At 33.9% G+C, this 27,828-nt stretch overlaps 1 protein-coding gene across 1 annotated transcript; it reads right to left on the bottom strand.

Moving 5' to 3' along the window:
- Positions 1–12,177: 12,177 nt before the first annotated feature.
- LOC108485715 (cytosolic sulfotransferase 5-like) lies at positions 12,178–13,615 on the bottom strand. Its single transcript, XM_017789564.2, has one exon. It carries the CDS (start codon positions 13,483–13,485, stop codon positions 12,460–12,462), a length of 1,026 nt encoding a protein of 341 aa, XP_017645053.1. The 5' UTR covers positions 13,486–13,615; the 3' UTR covers positions 12,178–12,459.
- Between the last annotated feature and the right edge of the window lie 14,213 nt (positions 13,616–27,828).

The raw sequence follows: 27,828 nt of genomic DNA, 5'->3' as shown, positions 1-27,828 counted from the left end.
GCCTGAGTCTCCAAGCTACCCAAACCAGAGCGCAGCAGTATTTTTCTATGGACGAATACTTTGCCTCATATTCAGTAAACTTTTTGCTGAGGTAGTAGATCGCCTTTTCTTTCTTTCCTGACTCATCGTGTTGCCCCAGTACGCAACCCATTGAATTCTCAAACACAGTTAAATACAATATCAATGGTCTTCCCGGCATTGGCAGTACTAGCACTGGAGGATTAGACAAATACTATTTTATCTTGTCAAAAGCCACTTGGCACTCCTCGTTCCATTCTCCGGGATTATGTTTTCGAAGGAGTCGAAAGATTGGGTCGCATTGGTTGGTAAGTTGAGCGATAAATTGGGCGATGTAATTTAATCTTCCTAAAAATCCTCTGACTTTCTTTTGCGTGCGCGGGGGTGGTAACTCTTGAATGGCTTTTATTTTATCTGGATCAACTTCAATGCCTCTCTCGCTGACGATGAAGCCAAGCAATTTTCCGAGGTAGCCCCAAACGTACATTTGGACGGATTGAGCTTTATTGGAACTTTCTCGATCTGTCGAACAACTTCTTCGAGTTCGCTACATGCTCTTCTTCCCTCGGGACTTAGCAATCATATCATCGACGTAGACCTCTATTTCTTTATGCATCATGTCATGGAATAACGTCACTATAGCCCTCGATATGTTGCCCAAAGATTCTTTAACCCAAATGGCATCACCTTGTAGCGAATGTTCCCCACATTGTTACGAAGGTAGTTTTTCCATATCCTCGGGGCCATCTTGATCCGATTATACCACGAGAATCCGTCCATGAAAGAAAACAATGAATGTTTTGCTGTGTTATCCACCAACGTATCAATGTGTGGTAAGGGAAAATTATCTTTAGGACTTGCTCGATTCAGGTCACGATAATCCACGCACATTCGTACTTTGCCATCTTTCTTTGGAACCGGGACTATGTTAGCCACCCATTCTGGATATTTGGAGGCTTGTAGGAAACCAGCATCAAATTGCTTCTTAACTTCCTCTTTTATCTTCAACAACATCTCAGGCCTCATCCGTCTTAGCTTTTGTTGAATGGGTTTGCATTCTGGCTTTAATGGGAGCTTATGGACCACTACATCTTCATCCAATCCTGGCATGTCCTGATATGACCATGCGAATACATCTTTGTACTCGCGGAGCAAAGCAATCAAATTATGCCTGGTGCCCCCTGAAATAGAAGTTCCAATCTTCACTTCTTGCTTCCTTTCTTCAGTTCCCAGATTTATTGTTTCAACAGATTCTTGATGAGGCAAAATCTGTTTATCCTCTTGTTCCACCATTCTTAGCAAGTCAGGAGATGAGACATAGTCTTCAGGATTTTCTTCAGCTTCGAATTCTCCTAAACGAACAGCCTTCTCAAAATTGATTTCAGGACTCGTAACGGGATTGTTCATGCAATTGATATCTGAGCACCTGAAAGTTGAATGGAAAAAGGAAACTATAGAGGGGCATCTAAGTATTGAAACCAACAAACTGAATGTTATGGTATGGCGTGAGGCAATTGTAAAGATAGGCTATGAAATGATTATGGAATTAGTGATAATGCGAAAAAATCGTGACAAAATGCATCTTTATTGATATTCATTTAAATGATAAAGAGCGAATGCAAGCTCTTTCAAAAGAATTCTATTATATCTAAGGACATAACAGAATGTTAACGTTTGAGCATTACTCTGAAGACTTATAAACTACAAGAAGATCCTCGGCAGTCCAATTGTTCAACATGAAACCCGGGCGTATCTTTGAGACGTCTTTACTCGGGTCAACTCCTTTATCAATGACATTTATACTGATATTCTGAAAACCCTCTTCGATCATTATCATTGTGCTTTGTGCACTATACTGCCCTGGGCATATCATTCCCGCAGACGTAAATATTCTTGACAAAGGAGGGAATCCCATGGGCTCCCATTCTGGTTCTCGGCTTAGTGTTCTCGCGATCCTTCTTTCCTGATCTTTCTTCCACTGCTTTCTTCTTTGACGCATGTTCGGCTGGAACCCTAAACCGTATCTGGCCTTGTGGTGTACTGGCTTTAGAGCCCTGACTATTCCTTACAGGTACCTTCCCAAACCTTTCCTTGCTCGGGCTCTCTTTCCTACAGTCATTTTGACACCCATCCTGGTATTTTTTAACAATTTTGGCGCGAAAATTCTGTTTCCCTCAGCGACGAATGTGGCATTGATGAATTCAAGGGATCGGAAGGAAAATTCTACTGCGTCTTTGCTTACTTCAAGGTATGGCGCGTCAGCAGAGATAGATGCGACAATGTCTTCTTCTCCCTCGACAGTGACCAAACAACCATCCATGATAAATTTCACCTTTTGATGGAGGGATGATGGGACTGCTCCAGCAGAATGGATCCAAGGTCTTCCCAAGAGACAATTATATGATGGTGTGATGTCCATGACTTGAAACTCAACATCGTATACGTAGGGACCCACTTCTAGAGGGATCTTGATTTTTCCCATAACTTCTCGTCTTATTCCATCGAATGCACTTACTGTAGAATGGCAGGGCCTTAGATAGGACAAATCTATCGGAATCCTGGAAAGTGTAGCCAAAGGCATGACATTGAGTGCCGATCCATTGTCGATGAGCACGTTCGGTATTATATAGCCCTTACAACGGGTTGTGATATGCAATACTTTCACTAAGCCTCTACCATTGGGCGGTATTTCATCATCACTAAAAGAAATGAAATTATCCGCATTTAAGTTGTTCATCCATCTATCCAGTTTTTCAACGGATACATTGTTTGCCACATAAGCTTAATTTAACACTTTCAGCAGAGCGTTTCGGTGTGGTTCTGAATTCAACAGCAGAGATAATACCGAGATTCGCGCTGGCTGCTTAGTCAATTGTTCTACCACATTGTACTCACTGTGCTTGATAAATTTTAAGAATTCTTGTACTTCCTCCTTGTCCACAGGCTTTTTAGCTTTTTGTTCAGGCACAGTTTCATGCTCCTCTTCGGTCACGTGTATCGGTGCTTTTCCTTTATGTTTCAAGTCACTGTTCTTCTTCACCTCCTTCGAATAACATCTTCCACTACGAGTGAAATGACCTACTTCCCCGATGTTTCCAGTCATGGCTTTGGGTTTTTCGTCTTCAGGTGTGACGATATTAACGTCATATTTTCATGGTACTGCTTTATTGTCCTTGTAGGGGAAAGGAGATGGTACCTCGATTATCAATTTTGGTTTCACCGGCTCCTTCTTCGCGTCATAATAAATTATTAACAGTTGGTCGGTGCTATACGGAAAACCTGACGATTGATGGTCAGAGGCGCATATTTTTCCTCCATCGGCCTCTTTGCCTTTATAAAAGATCTCAATCTTTTTATTATCCATCATGTTTTGAAGTACCCTTTTAAATTCCTCACATGACTGAATGTTGTGCCCTATGATTCCATGGAAACCGCAAAAACCTTGACCTTTTTCATTTCTTCCTTCGAATATTCTGTTAAGACGACAGAGCAACCCCTTTTTAGCTAGTACCTCCCAGATTTTCTGCAGAGGTGTTCTTATTTCAAAAACCCATCTTCTGCTTTGTCGTTTGTCCTCCTCTCCCACTGCGCTCACATTCTCTTCAGCATAGTGTGGGAATGGGTTTCTGGATGTACCGCCAGTGCCACCAAATCGCAGAATACCCGCATCGATGAGCCCTTGAACTCTCCTTTTGAAAGCCAGATAGTTTTCCGTAGAGTGCCCCTGGTTCCCGGCATGGTATGCACAACTAGCATTTGGGTCGTACCATTTCGGGTATGGAGGTTTAAGGGGTGCCATGTAATGGGGAGATATTAACTGCTTCTCCAAGAGTTTTGGATACAGCTCCCCATACGACACAGGAATAGGGGTGAATTACTGTTTCTCGAGATTGGGCCTTGTTGGTCTTGATTCATTTCTGGGTTGGCTTTGAGCGGGTAGAGCGTTTTGTGGGAATGTAGTGACGGGCCTTTGGTTGTTCATGGTGTATATGGGGTAGGAAGGAGGTGGTGCTTAGTAGTAAGGGGTCTGAGGAGGATAATAGAAATTCGGAGGAGGATAATTTCGAGGTCAGGGTTGGTTTGGATATGGGTTAGAGGCATAACGGCTTCCCATTCCCACCATTTGGGCTTTTGGTTCTTTCTTCTTCATGGGCGCTGCCCTTCTTGAACTTTTTTGACCTTCCATTCTACCGCTCTTGACGGCATTCTCTATAAGCTCACCGGATATTACAATATCTGCAAAGTCTTTCGTAGCACTTGCCACTAGTTTGTCATAAAACGATGCTTTCAAAGTGTTGATGAAAAGAACGGTTATCTCCGTTTTTGTTAATGGGGGTTCCACTTGGGCTGAGACATCCCTATCTCTGCAAGATCTTGTCTAAAAGTTTCTGACGGCTTTTTCTCCATCATTTGCAAAGTCATCCGGTCTGGCACCATATCCGATACATGCTTGTATTGCTCACAGAATGCTGATGCCAAGTCCTTCCAAGATCGGATCCTTTCCCTACTAAGCTGGTTGTACCACCGAACAGCCGATCTTACTAGACTATCCTGAAAACAATGTATGAGTAGCTGGTCTTCATTCACGTAACCAGTCATTTTTTGGCAAAACATGACAAGATGCGCCTTTGGACATCTTATGCCATCGTATTTTTCGAAATCAGGCACCTTGAACTTTGGAGGCAGAACTAGATCGGGCACCAAACTGAGTTCTTTGGCACTTAGTGCAGAGAAGGTTTCAGTACCCTCTATTGCTTTGAGTCTTTCCTCTAAGCTCCTATACTTCTCTTGAGCCTCATGATCGTCCGTTCTCAACCTGGCTATTTCCGCTGGATCGTCCAAATCTGGAACAATTGGATTGGCAGGATTAGCCCCAGAATTTGATATGAATATTCCTTGCCCTAAATGAGTACGTGGCACCGGCTGTTGTTCTGGGTCTGTGGGTTTTCCTTGGGTGTACCCTCTTTGTGCTGCACGGGCGTGTGGTGGAGTGAATCCGGAGGGATAGAGCGGGTCTTAATTGTGATTAACTCTTGACCGAGATTCCTCGATGTCAGGGCTCTGCATGGGTCCCTTTCCTTTAACTAAAGCTGACACATCTCCATCATCTTGGCTATTTGATCCTTCTGTTCGAGTGATTCTTCTCATGATCTCACCATTAAGTCTCTCGTCTCTTGCTATGACCTAGCCAACTGCTCTTGTAATTCCTTTTGGATTATTTCTATTCTTTCAATCCTTTCATTGAATTCAGCCTCCATTGTTCTAGTTTGCCGACGTGTTCTATACGAGTGGCGTGGTTCCAGATTTGAAGTATTGCAACTGCGAATTGTACGTTTTAACCTCAGCAAATGAGTACGGGATATGCCATGAATGAATGAATAAATGCATGAATGCTTGAATGTCAAATGAATGTTAGTCATGAATGACATGTAAGGAATTGGTGTTGATTTCAAGATAGCCCCTATTTAGGCATTTTATTCATCAAAAGAGTTCATTACAAAACATTTTGCCATTTTTGATTCAGCTATTACACAAACTTTCTAGCTATATCGCCATATTTCTTTATCCGCTCTAAGAATTCTGATATGCTCGATCGTTGGCTTGGTGGGAATTGGCAACTGAGATTTTTAGCTTCTTTCGATAATTGTACCACGTGTATGGCTACCCCACGAACTTCATTGATCAAATAGCTAAGTTGCCTTTCTTTTTCCTGGAGGCCCTCTTCGTAAGCACGAACGTCATACTGACTATCATTTTCTTCCAAAGCCTTCAAGAGAGTATCTAACTATTGTTGACGATCTTGCAGCATATCTTCTAACTCTCATATCCTTTCTTTTAGTTCTTGACGTTTAGATCGACTAGTCATCACCTCGGCAGACACAACTTCATATTCGGCGTTCTTCTTCCTCAATTCTATCATAGCCCGCGCAGCCTTTTCTTCCTCTTTTTTTGCTTTTCCTTTCCAAAATTCCATCCCTCCTTTAATGTTGCTTATCTCCTCTTTCCATTCTGCCGACGATTTGCCCAGTCCACTATTTTTTATTGTGCCTCTTAACTTTTTATTTTCCAGATGGAGGTCTCTTAAGTCATTTCTCACGACTTCAACTTCTTTTTGCACTTTCTTAGTTCTGGATCTTTCAATCTGAACGTCGATCTTCAATTGGTAGTTTTCCTCTTGAAGAGTACTAAGGTCCTGAGACATCTTAGCCTTTTCTCGTTCAAATTCTTGTCTTGCCATTTCTAGCTCAGACGGTATTTCTTCCGAGAAAAGATTCTGGACGGTGTAGTTCGTTAACGAGATTTGCTATCTGTTCGCTCGTTGCTTTCTCCATATATCGTAATCTTGGGTGAGGGTATCAGCGTATAGAGCCAATTCCATGAGATGAACTTTCTTCCAAGACTTTGCAGTGTCTCAGACCCTCTTCATATACCCTTCGCCTACGAAAGCGAATTTAAATTGTGCCAATCCTCCAGTGGCGGGTATGAATTGTCGCGAAGAAAATTGCCTTTGGACTAATAGTGGGGCATATCCAACTCCTCCCCATAATCCGAGTAGTGGTACCCAATGTTGATCTCCGGCCTTGTATAGCAGAAACGAAGGGCGTATCCACGGTGCTCTCCACGTTATATCCTCAGCTCGAAGGTTCTGAAAAACTGAGACCCAATGCTGTTCAGTGACTTCCTTTGGCCATTCTTTCTTGAGATAAGCTTCCAATGGGGCAAATGTTTTTGAAAACATATGGAACGGGGTACGCTCTATTTTCCAAAAGTGACCCAAAATCCAGACATTTAGTAACTGCGCGCATCTGATAAAGCGTCCTTTCCCCATTTTCCTACAACTATTCAGGGATCTGAAGGTCTCGACTAGGATAGTCGGGACAGGGTTGATTCCTTGTTTTAACCTTTCAAAGAAATCGACTACTGCAACTTCAAGATGTCTGAGAACTTTTGGGAAAATGATCAAACCGTAAATGGCCAAAGCGAATAGATTTATCCTTTTCAACATGTCGGGATGGTTCAGAACCAAACCTCGTAGGGCAGACCATGGAATACAAATGGTTTCATTCTTCTTCTTTATCTGTTTTTCGGCCCATGCGTCAGTCATGTCTATCAATCTCACCAACTTTTTCTTGAAGGTCATCGGCTTAGGTTCTTTCACATATATCTTATAGGGTTGTACATTATCGATACGAAGCAGAACAACGTACTCTTCCATAGTCGGGGTCATGTCTTCCTGGTTGAAAGTAAAACATTGGTAAGCCAGATCCCAAAATCTGACCATGGCTTGGATCAATCGTTCGTCTATGTTGACAGCAATCAAGTTGGCTATGTCCCCATACCTCTCAGTGAAGATACCCCTAGTGTCCGAGTCCTACTGATTCCAAACCCGAACCAAATCTTCAAGGTTATTCTAGCGAACATTCACAGTTACATGCTTGGGCAGATTGGCAATACATCCCTCCCGTAAACTATCCCCTTTTTCTTTCTGAGTTTTTAGAGACCAATCTCAGGCTACGGCATTTTTCTCAGTTGTTTGTATAATTGACTCTTCCATTAGAAACCTGTTTTTTGGCAACTAATCTTTAGTCAACACCTTTCTAATATGATGCCTATAATGCATGATGAAAAAAAATACGGCAAAGACAAACAACCTTGATTAGTAGTTAAATACAGACAGAAAAAATATGGAAAATTTAACAAATCAAACTACCCAAATCTAATTTATTAAACAGACCCAATCCCCTTTGTATAGAAAGTGAAAATGCAAAAGGCAAGAGGCGTTCCTCCCGTGCACTTATTTTGGTGACTACTAAACGGTCGGAGGTTCAGCATGGCTCTAGTTAGGTGGCTCGTATGGTTTATTATATGCGGTTTTGGTTCTAGATAGGTACTCGAATTGTCCGTACTGTCATCTGCTAAGATTAGTATGAAGCCTCGGTCATAGCCCATCACAGACTCACGAGTTCAATTCGAGGGATTACATTTACTTATGCCTATGCGGAGGGACAAGTTAACTCACGAAAGCATAATTCATATGTAACCCGAAAGTATTCACTAGCCTGTGCGGAGGGACGAGTTAACTCACGAAGGCGTAGCATTTACTTTCACTTAAACGGATGGGGCCCGGGTTGAGAGCTCATGTTATGCGAAATGCAAGTGCACGGTGCGTGGGGAGAAACTTGCAAACCTTTCATTTATTTTAAAACTACAAAACTAAAACCGTAAAACTTAAAGCTGAAAAACAAAAGATAAAACAAATTAGGAGATATGTATGTATGATTTTTTCGAAAACAAAACTTAAGGATCATGATTAAATATTAATTTGAACACGAAAATTTGAAAATTTTGACAACACGCGTTTAATTCAACTCGACTCTCAAAAATGGAAGTCCCCAGTGGAGTCGCCAGCCGTAGCGACGTAAAAATTTCTGCTTTCGGTCGCTAATTAAGGCGATTATTTGAAAATATAAAAACTGACTTTTGATTTTATTAAAAAAGGGAGTCGCCACCGATCTTTTTTCTAGGTGTGATCGGACACCTAATAAATCATCCTTTTTAGAAAAGAAAACTTATTCTTGCACAAAAATGAAGGCCGAACTTAGGTCTACGTCAAAAGCCAGAGTAAAGTTGGGTTCGGGAGTCGGTTACGCGCGAGGAAGGTATTAGCACCCTTGCGACGCCCAAAATTGGTATCTTGTTAAACTCGTGTTGTCTTGATTTTCAAAAGTACGAATTCAATTTAACATTTACTCGTGATCCAATTGAAAAATGAGAATTTTTAGTTTTCGATTTTTTTTATTAGAAAGGGTGTCCCGTTTTTTAACACAAGCCAACAAATTTCACCCAACATAGCGATGAAATCGATGGCTTAATATTTAATCGGTACATTGCCTTATTTTTGAAATTAATTAAAACATGAGAAAAAATATTCCTAAGGTGAGAAATTAAAAATAGATAAAGGACGCAAAAAAAAAATGATATCATTAATGAAAAATATTAACATGGAATACTAGAATATTAGAATAACAATAATAATGATATTTACAAAAGGAAAAAAATAAAAACAAATCGTATACTAATAATAAAATAGGAAAAATGATATATTTGGTAATAATAATATAAAATAATAATATATACAAAAAAATACATATATATATATATGCATGTAATAAAAGTATGTAATAATAATAATATTTACAATAAAAGAAAATATTAGGAAACGTACATAAAAAATATATACATAAAAATTTACAACAATAATATAAAATAATGATATGTACAAAATATAAATATATATATATATATGTACATATGTACGTAAAATATACACTAATATAATAATAGTTATAATAATACTAGCAATAGTAATAATTTGTAACAATAATATATACACAATATGGTATTTTTAAAAAATATAAATATATATATATATATATGTATATATAATAATATTTAAGAATATATACATAAAATGATATAAAATACATACATGGAATAGTATGAGAAATATATAACTAATGGCATTAAAATATATACATAATATATATAAATGCATATAATATATATATATATATATATATATACGTATTAGAAATGATAAAAAATTATTAACACATTACATAAGTAAATGAAATATGATAATAATACTAAAATAATTAATTTAAATTGTAAAGTAACTAAAAAGAATTAAATTGAACTAAAAACAAAATATTTGGGGCAAAATTGAAATAAAAATAAAAGGAAAGGACTATATTGAACATGCGAGGAAATAGTGGGGGGCCAAAACAACAAATATTCTTTCCCATCAAAATTCAGCACATCAGCGGGGACTAAATTGAAAATCGCGACAAATTTTGGGGCCAAATTAAAAAATGAATAATGACTTAATTGCAAAACAATAAAAAGCGGAAGGGCTAAAAGCGCAATTAGCCCTTCCTTAAAAAAAGACGCGGATCCTAGGCGAGTCGGGTCGGGTCGAACCGGTCCAAGTCAAAACGACGTCGTTTTGGGGCTTAAGTGTAGCCCCCAAAACGACGTTGTTTTGATGGGCTATATAAGGCCTAAAATAACCAAAAAAATCATTTGGTGAGAGGGAAAGAAAAAAAAAAGAAGAGAGAAGGAAGAGTGAAGGAGAGAGAAGGGGGGGAAGGGAATCGGCCGGGGCGATCACCGGCCGACCGTCGTCACCGTCAAATCGTCGCGGCGTCTGCCACCGCATGCAGTGGCCGGAAAAGGTAACTTTTTTTTTATATTTGTTTTGTATATATATTTTTATTATATATTTTTATTATGATGTATATATATATAGATTAATAGATTCGAAAAAGGGGAAAAAAATAAAATAAAAATAAAAATAAGAGTAAAATAATAAAGAAGATAAAATCACCTTTAGGTATTTTTTTTAGCTTTCGATTTCTGAGATTTTTGGTTTGTATTCGACGCTATCCACTTTCTTTCTTAGTTTTAATCTGCTAATATTGATACAAAAATGAAGATAAATTATTTGTATTGATCAAAATTCCCCCCTTTTACATGATTTTTGAATGGCTTTTTATAGCCATCTTTTACATGATTTTCCATTATTTCTTTTTCTATTTTGTAGGTGATGGTGGCAGACAATGGATATCAAAAATGGGAGGAAAAATGGGGCAAGTGGGAAAGTGGCTAGGTGGCTAGGGTTTCTTGGTTTTTTTTTGGGGGGGTTAGGTTTTTTTTTTTTGGGTTTAATGGGCTTTGAATTGGGTTTAATATTAATTTAGGTTTTGTAATGGGTTTGGGTAGATGTAAATGGGTCATGGGTTAAGGGTTTTAGTGGGTTTAGAGGTTTGGTTGGGTTTTGATGAAATCGGACTTGGGCAATTTGGGCTTCTACAAATAATATTAAGTGGAATTGACTTGGTTTGTGAATGACAGGAGAAATTAGTGAATTGTATCGTATACGAATGCTTTACCATATTTGGTAAGTTTATGTTCTAAGCCTATGAACTTACTAAGCTTTCACAAGCTTACTTGCATGTGATTGTCATGTATTGTAGATTAACGTGGAGTCGGAGGATCGGATCATCACCAAGAATCACACTATCCAAAAGTTCTCCGGTAGTTTTTGGGTTATTATCTTTTGATTTATATGGCATGTATAAGTATTTAGTTGAATAAAGTTATAGATGGTTAAAGTAAGTAAAAAGGATGGCATATGTGTATGAAACTTAGTTAATGGTTAAGTAGTAGTGTGTTAATATAAAATGCATATTATGGGGCATAAATTGGTTGGTTGGTTGGTTGGTTGTAATTTGTATATAATTGTGTTTAAGTGCAGGTAATGGATGAAAGGGTGAGAAAAGTGGCCTAAAACGGCCTATTTTCGTCCACATGGTTAGACACACGGGCATGTGTCTAGGCCGTGTGTGACATACGGTAGTCCCACGAGCGTGTGATATGACCGTGTGTGACACATGGTAGTCCCACGAGCGTGTGATATGACCGTGTGTCCTCTGCATCCTTAAATGTAAAGTCAGGATAGTACACGGACAAAAGACACTGCCGTGTGTCTTGGTTGTGTGAAGGACACAGGTTTCAAGCATGGTCATGCGTCAAAATCGTGTGAAAATGGCTTAAAAAAGGTGAAAAATCAGTTTACCACACGGCTTAGCCACATGGACGTGTGTCCAGGCCGTGTGCCCCTTTGATGCTTAAGAAATTGCAAGTTAGAATTGCCCACGGGCTGGCCACACGGCCATGGGAGCCACACGGGTTAGCCACACGAGCATGTACCCCTAACTTCAAGAAATTCTTTTTTAAAGTTTTCCAAAGTTACCGGTTTAGTTCCAAATCACTTCTAAAGCATGTATTGGGCCCCGTAGGCCCATATTTGGGACTTTATGGTGAAATTTGAAAAGTTTTGATTTGGAATGCAAATTTATTACTCAGTTTTGTACAAATGCTAATGTATAAGTTCGGTAATGCCTCGTAACCCTATTCCGATGACGGATACGGGTTAGGGGTGTTACATTGTTAGTATGACATTTTAAAATAAAAAAACTCACTTGGCAAGAATGTAATTAGAACAATAATATTGTAATGAATCTTAATTTAACAAAATAATTTTAACTATATAACAATTGGACTTGAGTTTAAAATTTAAAAATTAAATGAACTAAATTCTTAAAAATAAAAATATATGAATTAAATTCTAAATTTACAAAAAGTACAATGACTTATGGAATATTTTAACCTAAAAAAAGTCATACTCATAAATAACTCATGCCAACTACCCAAGAAATGTTGATTGTAATGGTAGAAGACTTTGTACTCTTAAAAAGAAAACTGAGTTCGAATATTAGCGATGAAATTATTAAAAGAACCAGCTACCAACTCCAACAAAGCAATTAAAGTGGACGTAGAAAATACCAACAAGATTAATGAGGATCTTGCAATGAGAAATTAGCTGTCAAATACCAATCCGGAGCCAAGTAACTTCTCAGATGTTATCTCATTGATACGCTTTATCATCTCATCTGTCAAATAACTCTTCCCATCTCCAACTTTTCCCTTTCTGAAAAAATGGCGATTATCAACTATAATCTGTGTACTGAGCTTTAGTACACTCGATTTATTCACTCCCAAGTTGCTCAAATTCTCAAAACTACATAGTTTCATTATTTCTTCAACCACTCCTTTACTTTCTTCCTCTAACGAAAAAGGGTGACCAAGAAACTCACCTAATCTCTTAACAACAACAGAGGGCTCCTCCTTCAACTCTTCATACTTCAATAACAATACCTGTTCTGGGGTTTCTAAGCTTGCTTTCCAATACCCTAAAACATGATCCCAATAAGGTCCATAATGGGATATCCCTTGGCAAAACAACTCAAATGCTTCCTCAAGTGAAATGGGAGCCAATTCTTTTGGCCTCAGCTTGTTCATGAAGAGCCATTTCGAAACAAGCACGTCTTTAGGGTCCCTGCAAATGTAAACGAACCTGCAACTTTGATTACCAGTCATGGAATTTGGTAACAAAGTGTAAGGGATATGAGTTGAAAGAAGACGTGGTGAAGGGAACCCATCAAGATCGTTTGGGCAAGCCTCCAAGAAAGGCAAGCAACCATGAGGAACGGTGGTGAGCAAAGGGTGGTCGGCAAAACCGTAGCGGGTGCGGTTGATGGTAGCGAAAGTAAGTGCCTTGAGCCAAGTGGTGCCGGTTTTTGGGAAGCTGGCTAACAAAATATCAGTGGATTGAGGCTTGAAGTGGCCTTGGACCCACATCAAACCTTTTAAAGCGGCATTAGGGGTTAGCCATACACCTTGGTATTGAACCAGATGTTCTGTCATCCAGCCTTTGCCTCTGGGAAGATTGGGGAGTATTTCTCTATATCTTTCATTGGTTTTTTGGACCAAATGTGAATCAATTTGGCCATTGTAGGTCTTGGAGATGGTGTCACAGTCAGGAGAGGGTAGAAAAGAATCCATGGGGGAAGAAATACAGGATGAATTAGAACACTAGTGATGATCGGGTTGGTGTATTTCTTTTTTTGTGGTTCTCAGTTGTCTATTTTCTTTCATCTCTACCTTATCTCTTGTTATAAAATTAAATTTGAAAATTAAACCTTCTAAAAAATCGAAATTTTTAATCCCAAGTATTAATTATATATTAAAATCGTTAATATTTTTGAATTTTTATGAATTTTATATACTTTTAATTTTAATTTTAATTTTTATAATTTTGAATTATTATTTGTCAACATGACATATAAGATAAATAATTACAATCTAAGTTATCAAGCCAATAAAATTAAAAATTAATATTTTAGTTATTATTTTTATTAATAAATTTATTTAACTCTTTTTTAATAGTTAAAAGCTAAATTTTACTTAAAAATAAAATTAAATTAACAAAAATACAATGGTTGAGGATGTCTATTTTCTTAATTGATTATATATTGCTTTTTCGGAAAAAAAAACAAAAATAACCACGTGTGTATGAGCAGAAGAAAATTTAAATGAAGTACACAAAATAATATGAGTGAAGTATTAAAATATGCATTTATAAAATTATTGCATAAACAATTTATATACTTTTATTATCTTCTATTCTCATTCTTTTCTTTTTTAAAATTCACTATTAGTCACTAAACTATAAGTATATTTTTATTTTGGTTATCCAACTTAAAAAAGTTACAATTTAATCACTGAACTATTCAAATGCTTCCATTTAAATTATTGAACTATTCAAAACTTTTTATTTAAGTCACTAAGCTGTTATGTGTTTTGTTTTAAAAAAGCTCCACCAACAAGCTTCAAGCAACAATTCAACAATCAATACAGTGGATTAGTAACCATCGACGAGTAGAAGAACATACTTTATACCCAAGTAGATCTGATGGACAATGATGAAGATCAGAAAAAAAAGTTGTTTGAATTTTGGTTTGCAAATATGTGACATCCAGAACTGTTCTATGAAAAAAAACTGAAGTGTAGAAGAGAAAGAGAAAAATAGCTTTCAATTGTTGTAGGCAATGCGAACAGAAAAAGCCATATAGCATCGTTCATTAGCAACCCGATGACTTACATGAAAACTTTTGAATAGCAATGATCAAATTGTAACGTTTTTTAGTTAAGTGATCAAAACGAAAATTTACCCATAATTTAGTTGTTGGAAGCGTAATAATAAAAATAACTCAAATATTAATTTTATTACACAAAAATAAAATATAATACAAACTCTCTTTTATTTTTTTTTTCTCTCTATACTAGCTGATGCTAGTTTTTCTTTCTATACTCGCAACACTTCTTTTTTCTCTCAAACTCACTATTTTTTTTCAGCACACACACATGAACTATACATACATATATATAGACATAGTCTAGTTACCTTAATGATTGCTTATCTCTTAAGTATATCATAAATGATAATACTTACCCAATTTGCAAAGTTGTATTCAATTTGAAAACCAAGTTGTATGAGGTAGAACCCAATTTGGATATGACTTCTTTAGTTGCAAATTTTGACCTTGAAAAGTTAGTTTGATTTCTAGCACTCCCCCTCAAATCGAACTTTTCATTCCAAGCTTTTCTTTGAGTTTATAGAATATGTCTGCTTTCAATGGCTTCGTAAAAATATCCGCCAGTTGATCTTCTGTTTTGCAGTAAACTAACTCCACATTTTTTATTTTTCACTTGCTCTCGAATAAAATGATACTTTGTATCGATATGCTTGCTTCGACTATGAGACACTAGATTCTTTACAAGAGATATTGTGGACTTGTTGTCAACATAAATTGTAATTGGACCTTCTTGTATAATAGATAATTCACCTAAAATATTCTTCAACCAAATTGCTTGACATGTACAAGTTGCAACAGCCACGTATTCTGCTTCACATGTTGAAAGGGCTATTGTTTGTTTCTTTTTCGATGACCATGAAAATGCTGCGGAGCCAATATGGAATAAATATCCTGATGTGCTTTTACAATCATCCAAGTCACCACCATAATCACTATCTGAATAACCAACCAATTTTGAACTCTGTGAGTATGTATAAACTAAACCCTGATCCATCGTACCTTTGATGTATCTCAAAATTCTCTTTGCTGCAATCAAGTGATCTTGTTTTGGCTTCTTCATGTATCTGCTAACTATTCCCACTGCGTACATGATGTCTAGCTGCGTGATAGTCAAGTACCTTAAACTTCCAATGATACTTTTAAACAATGTTGGATTTACTGGCTCTCTAGATGAATCAACACTTAATTTCGTGCCTGGTTCTGCTGGCGTGGCTACTGGCTTACAATCTTTCATATTGAATTTTCTTAAAATTTGTTCTGCATACTTCTTTTGAGACACGAATGTGCCATCTTTCGTTTGTTTCACTTTGACTCCAAGAAAGTATGACATTTCACCTATATTTGTCATTTCAAATTCTTTACTCATAGCTTTCTTAAAGTCATTGAACATACCTGGATTGTTTCCTTTGAAAATCATATCATCCAAATATAAAAAAAAATCATATCATCCACATATAAGCAAACGATCATGATGTCACCAACTTCATTTTTCTTCATATATAGAGCATGCTCATATAGGCTTTTTATGAACCCATTCTTCTGAAAGTATTCATTTATTCTTGTGTTCCATGCTCTTGGAGCCTGCTTCAGTCCATATAAAGCTTTCTTCAAGTGATAAACTTTGTCTTGTTGTCCTTGTTTGCTATATCCAGGTGGTTGTTCAATGTAGACTTCTTCTTCTAAGTAGCCATTAAGGAATGCTAACTTCATGTCCATCTGATAAATTTTACATTTATTTTGTGCTACAATTGCCATGAGAAGCCTTATAGTATCAATTCTGGCTATTGGAGCAAATACTTCATCACAGTCTACACCATATATTTGCTTGTAGCCTTTTGCAACTAGTCTTGCTTTGTATTTCTCCACTTTTCCTTCTTTGTTGGGATTCGTCTTGTATACTCATTTGACTCCAATTGGACTATGTCCTTTTGGTAGACTTGTTAGCTCCCATGTGTCATTTCTTCTTATTGCTACAATTTCTTCATCCATTGCCTTCTTTCATTTGATGTCTTTAATTGCATCTTCATATATTATTAGACCACATTCTGTCATTAAATAGAATAATGAATAACCGAGTATTGTTTCTATGGGTTCTGTAACCTCATAAATATCGTGTAAACTATGCATTCTTGCAGGTGCTTCCTCTGAGTTGTTGGTATTGCTGGTGGTTGGTGATGATGATGTTGTAGGAGTTGTTGCAATAGGACTTGGAGGAGGGCTTTGATCGTTGCCTTGTTCTTGATTAATGAAGTCGTCGTCTTTGTCATCACTAAAAAATAATCCTTCAATTTTCTTCTCTTTTTCACTCTATCTCGAGTAATCAGCTTCATCGAATTCAACATCTCTTGAAATAATAACTTTCTTGGTGAGAGGGTTGTATAACCTATATGCCTTGCTTCTCTTTTCATAACCAATGAAAATACATTTTAGTCCTTTATCGTCAAACTTCTTTCTCATCTAGTCAAGAACATGAGCATATGCGATGCATCCAAAAATCTTGAGATGTCCGACTCCTGGCTTTTTATTGCTCCAAGCTTCGTTTGGCGTTTTATATTTCACACTTTTTGTTGGACACCAGTTCAACAAATAAACAGCACATTGAATAGCTTCAGCCCAGAAAGTTCTTGGTAAATGCTTACTTTTAACCATACTTCTTGCCATATCAAGAATAGTGCGGTTCTTTCTTTCAGCGACTCCATTTTGTTGTGGTGTGTGCGCAGTTGTCAACTGGTGAATAATTATGTGTTCTTTACAGAAGCTTTCAAATAGCTTTGAAGTATACTCACCACCTCTATCAGTTTTGAGTATCTTAATGAAATGTTCACTCTATTTTTCTACCATGGCTTTGAACTCGATAAACTTGTCAAATGCTTCAGATTTTATTTTAAGAAGATATATCTAACTTTTTCTACTAAAATCATCAATAAAAGTAACATAGTATCTGTTTCTACAAGTGATGATATATCAAAAGGACCTACTATGTCAGAGTGCACAATCTCCAATGGTCTCCTGGCTTGTCGAGTTCTTCCCGTTTCAAAACTCTGTCTGTGTTGTTTTCCTTTAATACAAACTTCACACAGTTGATCAGGAGGATTAATTTCTGGCAACCTATTCACCATATTTTCTTTTGACAATAGCTTCAAACCGAAAAATCCAAGATGCCTGAACCTTAAATGCCACAACCATGAATTATCTTTAATTGCATTCTTCATACATTTCACCTCTCCAGATTCAATGTCAATAGTAAATAGATGGTTATACGTCATATCAACTTGGGCAATTAATTCACCACTCTTATTTTTTAAGGCGAGCATGGAATCCTTCATATGTACTTCATATCCTTTTTCTAAAAGTTGTCTAAGGCTGATAATGTTGCTTTTCAAAGCTGGTACATAATAAACATCTGAAATGAACTTCTTTTCTCCATTCTTTTGTGTAATAGTGATTTTGCCCGTAGCATGCGATTCATCTCCAAACGTTACTTGTCGATGAATATTCCCATCCAACTCTGAAAATAAGTCTTTTAGGCCACACATGTGATTGCTGGCGCAATTATCAAGATACCAAATATTTTTTCTTGATTTTTCAGTTTCTTTATAGGTGAGGAATACACTAGATTCCACATTTTCTTCTTCTTTAGCTGTTGCTACATGATTTCTCTCCTCAATCTTTGGATTTGATCTACACTGGTAACTACAATGGCCATATTTATTGCAATTATAACATTGTACCTGAGATTTATTTCCTTGTTGAAATCTACCTCTGCCTCCATCTCGGCCTCGAGCTCCTTGTCCACGACTTGATGTTTGATATTCGTCACTTGTTTGGACTTTACCATGTGATTGATTGCCTCGTCCACCTCTATTTCTGCCTCTATATCCTCCACGATTGCTCGTACCTTGTCCAAAGTTATCCCTAGCTCCACTTTTGTTGAAGGACAACTTACTTTGCAAGACTTGCTCCGAATTTCCAGTATCATCATTTTGCTTCATTTTATGCTCATGGGCTTAGAGGGAACCCACAAGTTCGTCGATTGATATTTGTGATAAATCTTTTGACTCTTCAATGGCAACCACCACATAATCAAATTTGCGTGTCAATGACCGCAAATTTTTTTCCATTACTCTGACATCATCAAGTGTTTCTCCATTCCTTTTTATTTCATTTACCACTGATTTCACTCGAATGACATAATTATCAACGTTTTTCTGAAGGTTTCATTTTTAATGTCTCAAATTCGGCTCTAAGGGTTTGTAAACGTACCTTTTTAGCCTTTTCCGCTCCTTAAAGGGATTTTTGCAAAATTCCCCATGCTTCATTTGATGTCTTCGCATCTGAAATTTTTTCAAAGGTTGATTCATCAACGCCTTGAAAAATAAAGAATAGCGCCTCTTATCCTTTTTACGAGCCTCTTTCAATACTTTTTTTTCTTTATTTGTCAAAGTCGCTTCAGCAGCTGCATTTTCAAGCTCGACATATCCTTCTTCGACAACGTCCCAACGATCTTGAGGACAGAGTAAAGCCTTCATCTAGATGCTGCAGTTGCCATAATTTGTCTTTGTTAATTTTGGGATCTGCAGTTAAATCATGTTTGCCATTGTGACATCAACACGAACCTAGCTCGGATACCACTTGTTGCAAGCGTAATAATAAAAATAACTCAAATACGAATTTTATTACACACAAATAAAATACAATGCAAACTCTATTTTATTTTATTTTATTTTTTTCCTCTCTATACTAGCTGCTGCTAGCTTTTCTTTCTATACTCACAACACTTCTTTTTTTTTCTCTCAAACTCACTAATTTTTTTGAGCACACACACATGAACTATACATACATATATATAGACATAGTCTAGTTACCTTAATGATTGCTTATCCCTTAAGTATATCATAAATGATAATGCTTATCCAATTTGCAAAGTTGTATTCAATTTGAAAACCAAGTTGTATGAGGTAGAACCCAATTTGGATATGACTTCTTTAGTTGCAAATTTTGACCTTGAAAAATTGTTTGATTTCAAACATTAGTGACTAATGATATAATTTACTTTTTTATATTTTCTTTTCTTTATTTTCTCTCTTTCCGATGTTGGAAAAAATAAGGGACAACTATCATTTCCTAAAGCTAGGACCTGATATATATATTATATATGTTTATAGATAATTTTAGTAATTATGTTGTTTTTAAATTGACATACATGCACTCGTTCATTCACGATAGTTTAGAATTTTTATCTTTGTTTAAATGATGCATTTAAATGTTTTGGTTTGAGATTTTACATACATTTTATTGAGTTAATACTCATATTCATCCTTTTAAAATATGCCATAAATTTTTATATTTTTATTTTAGAAATTTAATCTTTGTACTTTGTAAATTTCAAAATAAATTTTTAATTCTATTATTTTTTTGTTAAATTTATTGATGTGATATTTTAAAATAAAAACTACCCACTCAATAGCCATGCAATTTCAAAAATAGTGTAGTAATAAACTTAAATTTAACAAAATAATTTTAGTAACAATTGAACCTAACTTTTATATCTAAAAGTAAAAGAACTAAATTCCTAGAAATAAAAAGTAAAGGGACTGAATTCTAAATTTAAGAAGAGTATAAAGACTTATGACATATTTTAACCTTTGATTTTAAGTTAGTATAGGTTGTTAATTTCACACTGATATAATTTTAAATAATTTTCTTTATAATTAATTAATAAAGTATGTTAATATTTTTAAAAATAAAATGTAAATATGATTTCTTAATAAAATTTAATTACATTATAAAATAAAAAGACAAAAAGTAAAGAAAAAGAAAATAGAAGAGCAAATGAGAGAGCGTATTTTATTAATCAATGGGAATGGGTTACAATGCTTCTCCAAAGTCTATATTTATAGACATAAGAAGTATAAATAAAATAAAGCTTTACTTCTAGCAACTATTAGAATTTTAAGTAAATTAAAACTTATCTTGATATTAATGAATATCCACTTAATAATAAAATATTCATAACAAATTCAAAATTAATTGAATTTTAATTAATAAAAATAGGGTAAACTACGCACAATATCACTAAATTATTCGTAAGTTTATGTTTTGGTGAGTTAACTTCAAAAAGTTTCAAAATGGTCATTCTACTAATCAAAAGGTTTCATTTAAGTCACTAAACTATTTTAAAGTCCGTGTTTAAATCACTGAAAAAAGTCTAACTAATAAGCTCCAAATTTGTGATTCAACGATCGGTACGGTGGATCATATCCATCAATGAGTAGAAGAACATATATTAGATTCAACTTGTGATGTTCAAAGTTGTTTAATGAAAAAAATGAATTGTAGAAGAAAAGGGGAAGGAGAGCTTTCAATTAGTACAGGTAGTGCGAACAGACAAGGTCATACAACAATGATTTTAACAATCCAATGAGTTAAATGAAACCTTTCAAATAACTTAATGATCATTTTGTATCTTTTTAAAATTGAATGACCAAAACATAAATTTACTAATAGTTTAATGGCATTGGGTAAATCTATTCAAAATAAACTAGAATTTTGCGGGATTAAGGGGAAGGATAATGCTAATTATACTTAAGATTGCCTCGAGTTCATAACAGAGAAAAGGTTATACAAAATCAAAGTATGGAAATTATATAATGAAATCAAGAAAGATTGATATTCTAGAGATAAGATACGAGTTTGATTTTGTATCTTTCCAATCCTTTATGATATGCTAAACCCTAATATTTTATTATTACATTTTTTTATTAAGAGGAGGATAGGGTTTTGGTCTATCTCAAAATTTAAAATCTAATACTAATAACAATAATAATTTAATCTTTTATGAGTTATCTAGTGTTATTATTATTGATTTTTCCTAAAATTTGACAGATATTTTAATCAAAACAAATATTTATAAATATTTAACAAATAAGTCTCCATGCATTATGACATGTATCCAACTCCATTTATTTTCCTTTTAGAAATTATACCATTTCCTCAATAAGCTGACCTTCTAGGGATTGACACATGTCCTAAGGTTTGGGATAATTTCCCTTGATCCCTGCCTTTTTTCGCGTGTTATAATTTGGTCCTTTATTCTTTTTTTTTTACAATTTGGGCCCCTAAATTTCATTTAAACTTTAATTTAGTCTATTTTTATTATAATTTAGGCTCTAAATTTCATTTTAATTTTGATTCAATCCTTTATTCATTTAGTTTCAGCCTTTATATATTCATTTTTATTATAATTTATAGATTTTATAGGTATATTGTTATGTTTTGTTTTATTTATTTCTTTACTATTTTGTGTATTTAAAATTTGTATTGTTATTTATTCCTTTATTTGCATATTTTATTATTATTGTTGTTATTTATTGTACTTTGATTATTTATTATTAGAATTAAAATAGTAATTATGAATTTATTTATTTATGTATTATTTCCTTACCTTTTTATTTAAAATTCATATTACTCATTTTATTTTATTTTTTCACATTTTTGTTGCCCTATTATTGTTATTATTTTCCTTATCATTATTATTATTTTATTTTTTTAGACATATTAGCATTATGATTTATTATTATTACACTTTTATATTTTATTATGCCTATTATTATTTTGCCATTATTACTACAAATTGATGTTGCATTGTCATTTATTAGCACGACATTTTTTTTATACTTCCATTCGATCTTATTATTGCTACAGTCATGTCACGAACCGTGTTCAAATACATTTACTTATTTTTATACTATACCCAAATAAGATAAATACATGTTATTTTTTAAGTGTTATATAATTGTCGAAACCATTTTTTAAATCGAGTTTTGGAAAATATGAATCGACTTTAAGAAAAACGAAAACGGGAGTCGCCATCAATCTTTTTAGGTGTGATTGGATCACCTTATAAAATGTTTTGTTTTAAAACAATAATTTTGGTCTACGAAAGTCGAGAAAATGGATTCGGGAGTCGGTTACGTACGAGAAAGGGTTACCACCCTCGTAACGCCCAAAAATTGGTACCTAATTGATTATCAAGTGTCTTTAATGTCAGAAATTTGAAAGTTTTAAGATGCAAACCTCTTTTAATTAGAATGTCTCAATTTTGAAAATTAAGGCTCACTTATTTCAAACAAGTCAAAACATCACATCCAGTAAGTTAGGATGCAACATTTTAAAACTTTCGAAACTAAGCTCGTCTTTCGAAAATTTCTATCTCGAAACAACAAAACGCCATATCCAGTAAGTTAGGACACTATGTTTTGAAATCTCGAAATAATTGTTTAAGTTTTGAAAACTCAAAATCACTTAGAAGGGTGCTTGACTATTCGAATTCAACGAGAAAAGTCGCAACTCAGTAAGTTAGGGCACTACCTTTCTCGAAGTTTCCAAATATCAAGCATTGCCTTTTAATTTTTTTTTAAAAAAACCTTGGAATATTATTTTTAAATGACATTTTAGGATGACATATTAATGCATCATGAAGCATAGATGTACAAAATATTCTATATTAATGCATCATGAAGCATAGATGTACAAAATATTCTAACATTTCCATACAAACATAAATAATATCATTATGACAAAACTAAATAACATGAACATACGTTTAATGAAAAAAATCATACTAGGGTAAATATAAGATAATAAACAAATAAAAATATGAGTAAACTAAAAGAAAAACATAATACATGCAAAAATTATACAACAATATATATCATAAAATAGCACATAAAAGAAATAATTAAACATAGCATATAAAAAAAAGAAACTATGCACAAATAAGATAAATAACATACACAAAAAAAATGAATAAATAGAACATTTACAAATTATAAAAATATAATGCAATAGTTCAAAATACATGAAATGATAATATAATATATATATGCATAGAAAATATATATTTGAAAATAAACTATATAAAAGGTTAAATATTATAATATATAAAATACATAATCAAATGTATAAAAGATAGGAATAAATATACATATTTGAAAAATGAAGAAATTAAAATAAAAAAGGTTGAAAAACTAAGATAGACGAAGAATAAAATAAGAACAAACCACAGAGAGTAAGAACGCAAGAGGGAGAGAAATTTGAGTGAATGCTTTCAAGAATTCTTATTGCTTGCTAAAACTCAAGTGATTTACAATGAAGGGAGAGGCCTCTATTTATAGTTGAGCCTCTCCAAATCCAACGGTACAGATAAATTACATCAATGGTTAAGATTAAAGGATATCTACAAATTAAATCTCCAAGATTACAAGATCATATCTTCAAGATTGCATATCATATCTAAGATTGCATATCATATCTAAGATTGTATCATATCTAAGATTGCATATCCTTAAAGATTATATTTCCATATGAGTCAAGCTTATAGATGGACCTTAAATCTTTTCAAGTAATGGGCCATTCCGATTGGGCCAAATTATATGTTTGTAATTTTGTACTGGACTTGGACTTTGTTTTATTTTTATTTTTTGGGGGTTTATTATTTTAAATATTGAAATGGGCCGGGCAAAAATGGGCTATTACAATAATTTTTTTTACACGATGTATAAAGAAGAATTTTTTAAAATTAAGGCAATGTTCCGTATTTAGAGATTCAAAAAGTCATGCCCTAACTTATGGGGTTCAACTTTCTCTTTGAACCTAGATAACCGAACATTAATTTCCTTTAAAACTAAAAACACATGAGATTTAATTAGTAATAAATAATGATCAAACTTATTCTCGAGGGTTCAAGGCGTCGTGTCCTAACTTACGGGATATGACATTTTGTTACCTCGAGATAAGAGGGTCTTTTATATACGTTTTGATTTATTCAAGTGATTTTAATTAAAAATAACATTATGCAAAGTGGGATCGCATTTTAAATTCTCTTCAAATTTTTTATTTTCGATACTAAGACATCAAGTAATCAATTAGGTACCAATTTTGTGCTTAACCAGGGTGCTAATCCTTCCTCATGCTTAACCGACTCCCGAACTCATTTTCTGGATTTTTTAGACCAAAAATCATTGTTTTAGTAAATCAAGCCTTCTATTAAAACAATCAAATTATGAGGTGATCCGATCACACCTTATAAAAAAGATTGGTGATAACTCTATTTTCGTTTTTCAAATAAAAAGCCGATTTCAAATAATAAAGGTTTTGACACTGTTAATGTAAGATTTCAATAAAGGAGGAGAAGGTTGGAAGGGGGTGAAACAATTCACTCGTGTTAGGTGGAGAGTCGTCAACGATTAAGAGGAGGGGAGAAGATCCCAAGGTGGACATAATAGTCCAAAGATGGTATATGGTGGCCGAAGAGTGGAAAAGAGGAAGAATCCCTCATTTGCCCTAATACCTAGAGGTGTATATAAAGGGATCTTTGGTAGGACTCACTGTAGTGATATTTATATAGGTTTAAGGGTAAAAAAAAACACTCAATAAAAAAATTTTAAAAAAAATCAATTGAACCTTTATTTAAAAGAATGCAACAAATTAAGCCATTAGTGACCCCAAAAAATCAACTGGTCCCTTCTTTTAACAAAAACCGTAAGTTCACCAGTTTGACCGTTAACATGGTTGACATGGCTGATGAAAGCCACTAGAAATTACCATGTGGCAACAAAAATTCATGTATATGAGTGTTTAAACGGTTAACCGAATTGAATTAGTATTAATCGATTTTTTTAGTCCTGTTAATCGAATCAAAATATTTCTAAAATTCCCAAAATTAAGTGACATTTTATAATGTGTTTTCCTGGTGTGTTGTTTATGATATCTTTACTATGATGCTTTAATGGTTTTGTTAATACAAAAACGTAATGAGCAAATTAAAAGCGATTTGTCTGATGAGCCAAAAGTGGTAAATAATTGAGTTGAAAGATGAGGGGTTAGCTGACAAAGAAGGAGAGTGCCCACTCCAGGATTTTTTACTAAAGTAAGACAAATAAAAAAAAAAACCAAAATAATACAACAAAAAAACTTATGTACCAAAATGGTACACCCAAGGTGGTGCCGCATCTGGCAGAGGCGTGACCACCCTGCCTCTAACCCAATTCTGTCCTTTTTCTGTTAAAAAAAAGCTAAAAAAACAAAAATTTGAAAAAAAAAACAAAAGTTGTAAAAAAAAATGATGTGACAATACCCTAGTGGAGTGTCTGCCGCAGGCGGCACCGTTGGAGGGCCTGCCACAGGCGGCACCGCTGCAGAGGCAGCACTCGATAGACGTGACCCTTCATGCAGTGTTTTTATTTTTTCTTTTGGGATCATAATATATGGTCCCCAAGTGTTCATTCGGCTGGAGGAAGGAAGAAGGAGGCGGCACCAGAGGGGAAAAAAAGAGAGAGAAAGAAAAAGAGAAGGAGAAGAGGGAGGGAAGGAAAAAGAAGGAAAAAAAAAGGTAAATTTTTTTTATAAATTGAGTAATTAATGGGTATTTAAAGGAATTTATTTATTTTATTGTTATTATTATCATTATCACTATAGTTGATTGATTTTAATTTAATTTAGATTTAATTTTTAATTTTTGTAAGGTATTATTTGGTTAAAAGAGATATTAAGGTATGTTTGTATTTATTTTGTATTTTCATTCATTGATAATTTATTTTTAATTTTTATTGAAGTAAAAAACCTATTTATGTTATGTACAAAGAATGTTTTATTATTATTTTATGTAATTTATTTGTTAAGTGTGTTTTAGGTTGATTAGATATATTTTTATGAAATTTATTTGGCATGTTATATTCAGATTATATTATTTTTTACGTGATGAGGTTTTTACAAAAATAGAATAAAAATAAAATACCAAAAAATATGTTTATGAAAAATAAAATACTGAAAAGAAATAAAATATGAAGAAATAACTTTTTGGTGAAAGTGGTGTTGGCGGGTTTTTACTAAAATTTTAAAAATAAAATCCGAAAATAAGCAAAATACCAACAAAGGGCTAAAATCAAATTTTTTTACTAAATTTATATAAAAAGGCACTAAAATAATACATTTGAAACATTATGTACTAAAATAATATAAAAAATAAAATACGAAAATAGTATATTTTAAAAATAAAATCCGAAAATAAGCAAAATACCAACAAATGGCCAAAATCAAGGTTTTTACTAAATTTATATAAAAAGACACTAAAATAATATATTTGAAACATTATGTAGAAAAATAATATAAAAAATAAAATACTGAAAATAGTATATTTTTAAAAATAAAATCAAAATAAGCAAAATACCAACAAATGGCCAAAATTATGGTTTTCTTACTAAATTCATATAAAAAGACACTAAAATAATACATTTGAAACATTATGTACTAAAATAATATAAAAATAAAATACGAAAATAGTATATTTTAAAAACAAAATCCAAAAATAAGAAAAATACCAACAAAGGCCAAAATTAGGGTATTTACTAAATTCATATGAAAAACACTAAAATAATACATTTGAAATATTATGTACTAAAATAATATAAAAATAAAATACGAAAATAGTATATTTTAAAAATAAAATCGAAAAATAAAAAAAACCAACAAAGGGCCAAAATCATGGGAAAAAATAAGAATATTGCAACATAACCCCTCCTTGTTTTCCCATCTGTTTTATTTCCTAAGGAATTTAATTACATATTATAATATATTTTAAAACAACAATATTGAACTACTTATCATGTTTTTAATTATTATTGCATCACTCACATTATTATTAATAAATAAAATTAATTTAAAATATATTGAACTACATGTCGGGTATATTATATATATTATATTTTAAATCGAAATAAAACATTGAAGTTAATAACCGAAATTTGTTTTAAAATTGCAGGTGTCGCAATGGCTCGATTGATTAATAACGATCCTCACATATTTGGTGCAATTAATAATATGGTAATATATTGTTATTTGTTAATCACGGGTTCTATTACAAAAATCTACGTTATTTACGGAAATAAATTATGTTATTATAATTATTTTCTGTAATTTAACACTGTTAGGGCTCGTACCGCGTATTAAGGGGTCGGGTGAATGGTTTAGAATATTCCCTGGATGAACGATTGATACCCTACTTGGAGCAAGTTGGATTCGGGCCAGCAGCATTTCTGAACATTTGATTTGCGGTACAATTTAATATCTGCACTAGTCGAGCATTGGCACCCAGAGACCCACACTTTTCATTTGCCGTGTAACACCCCTTACCCGTGTTTGACGCTGGAACAGGGTACGAGGCATTACAGGACTTAATCACTAATCATCG

Source organism: Gossypium arboreum, chromosome 7 (assembly GCF_025698485.1).
Source record: "Gossypium arboreum isolate Shixiya-1 chromosome 7, ASM2569848v2, whole genome shotgun sequence".
Taxonomy (NCBI): domain Eukaryota; kingdom Viridiplantae; phylum Streptophyta; class Magnoliopsida; order Malvales; family Malvaceae; genus Gossypium; species Gossypium arboreum.
The sequence above is the reverse complement of the archived record's forward strand: the minus strand, read 5'-3'. Positions and strand labels throughout refer to the sequence as shown.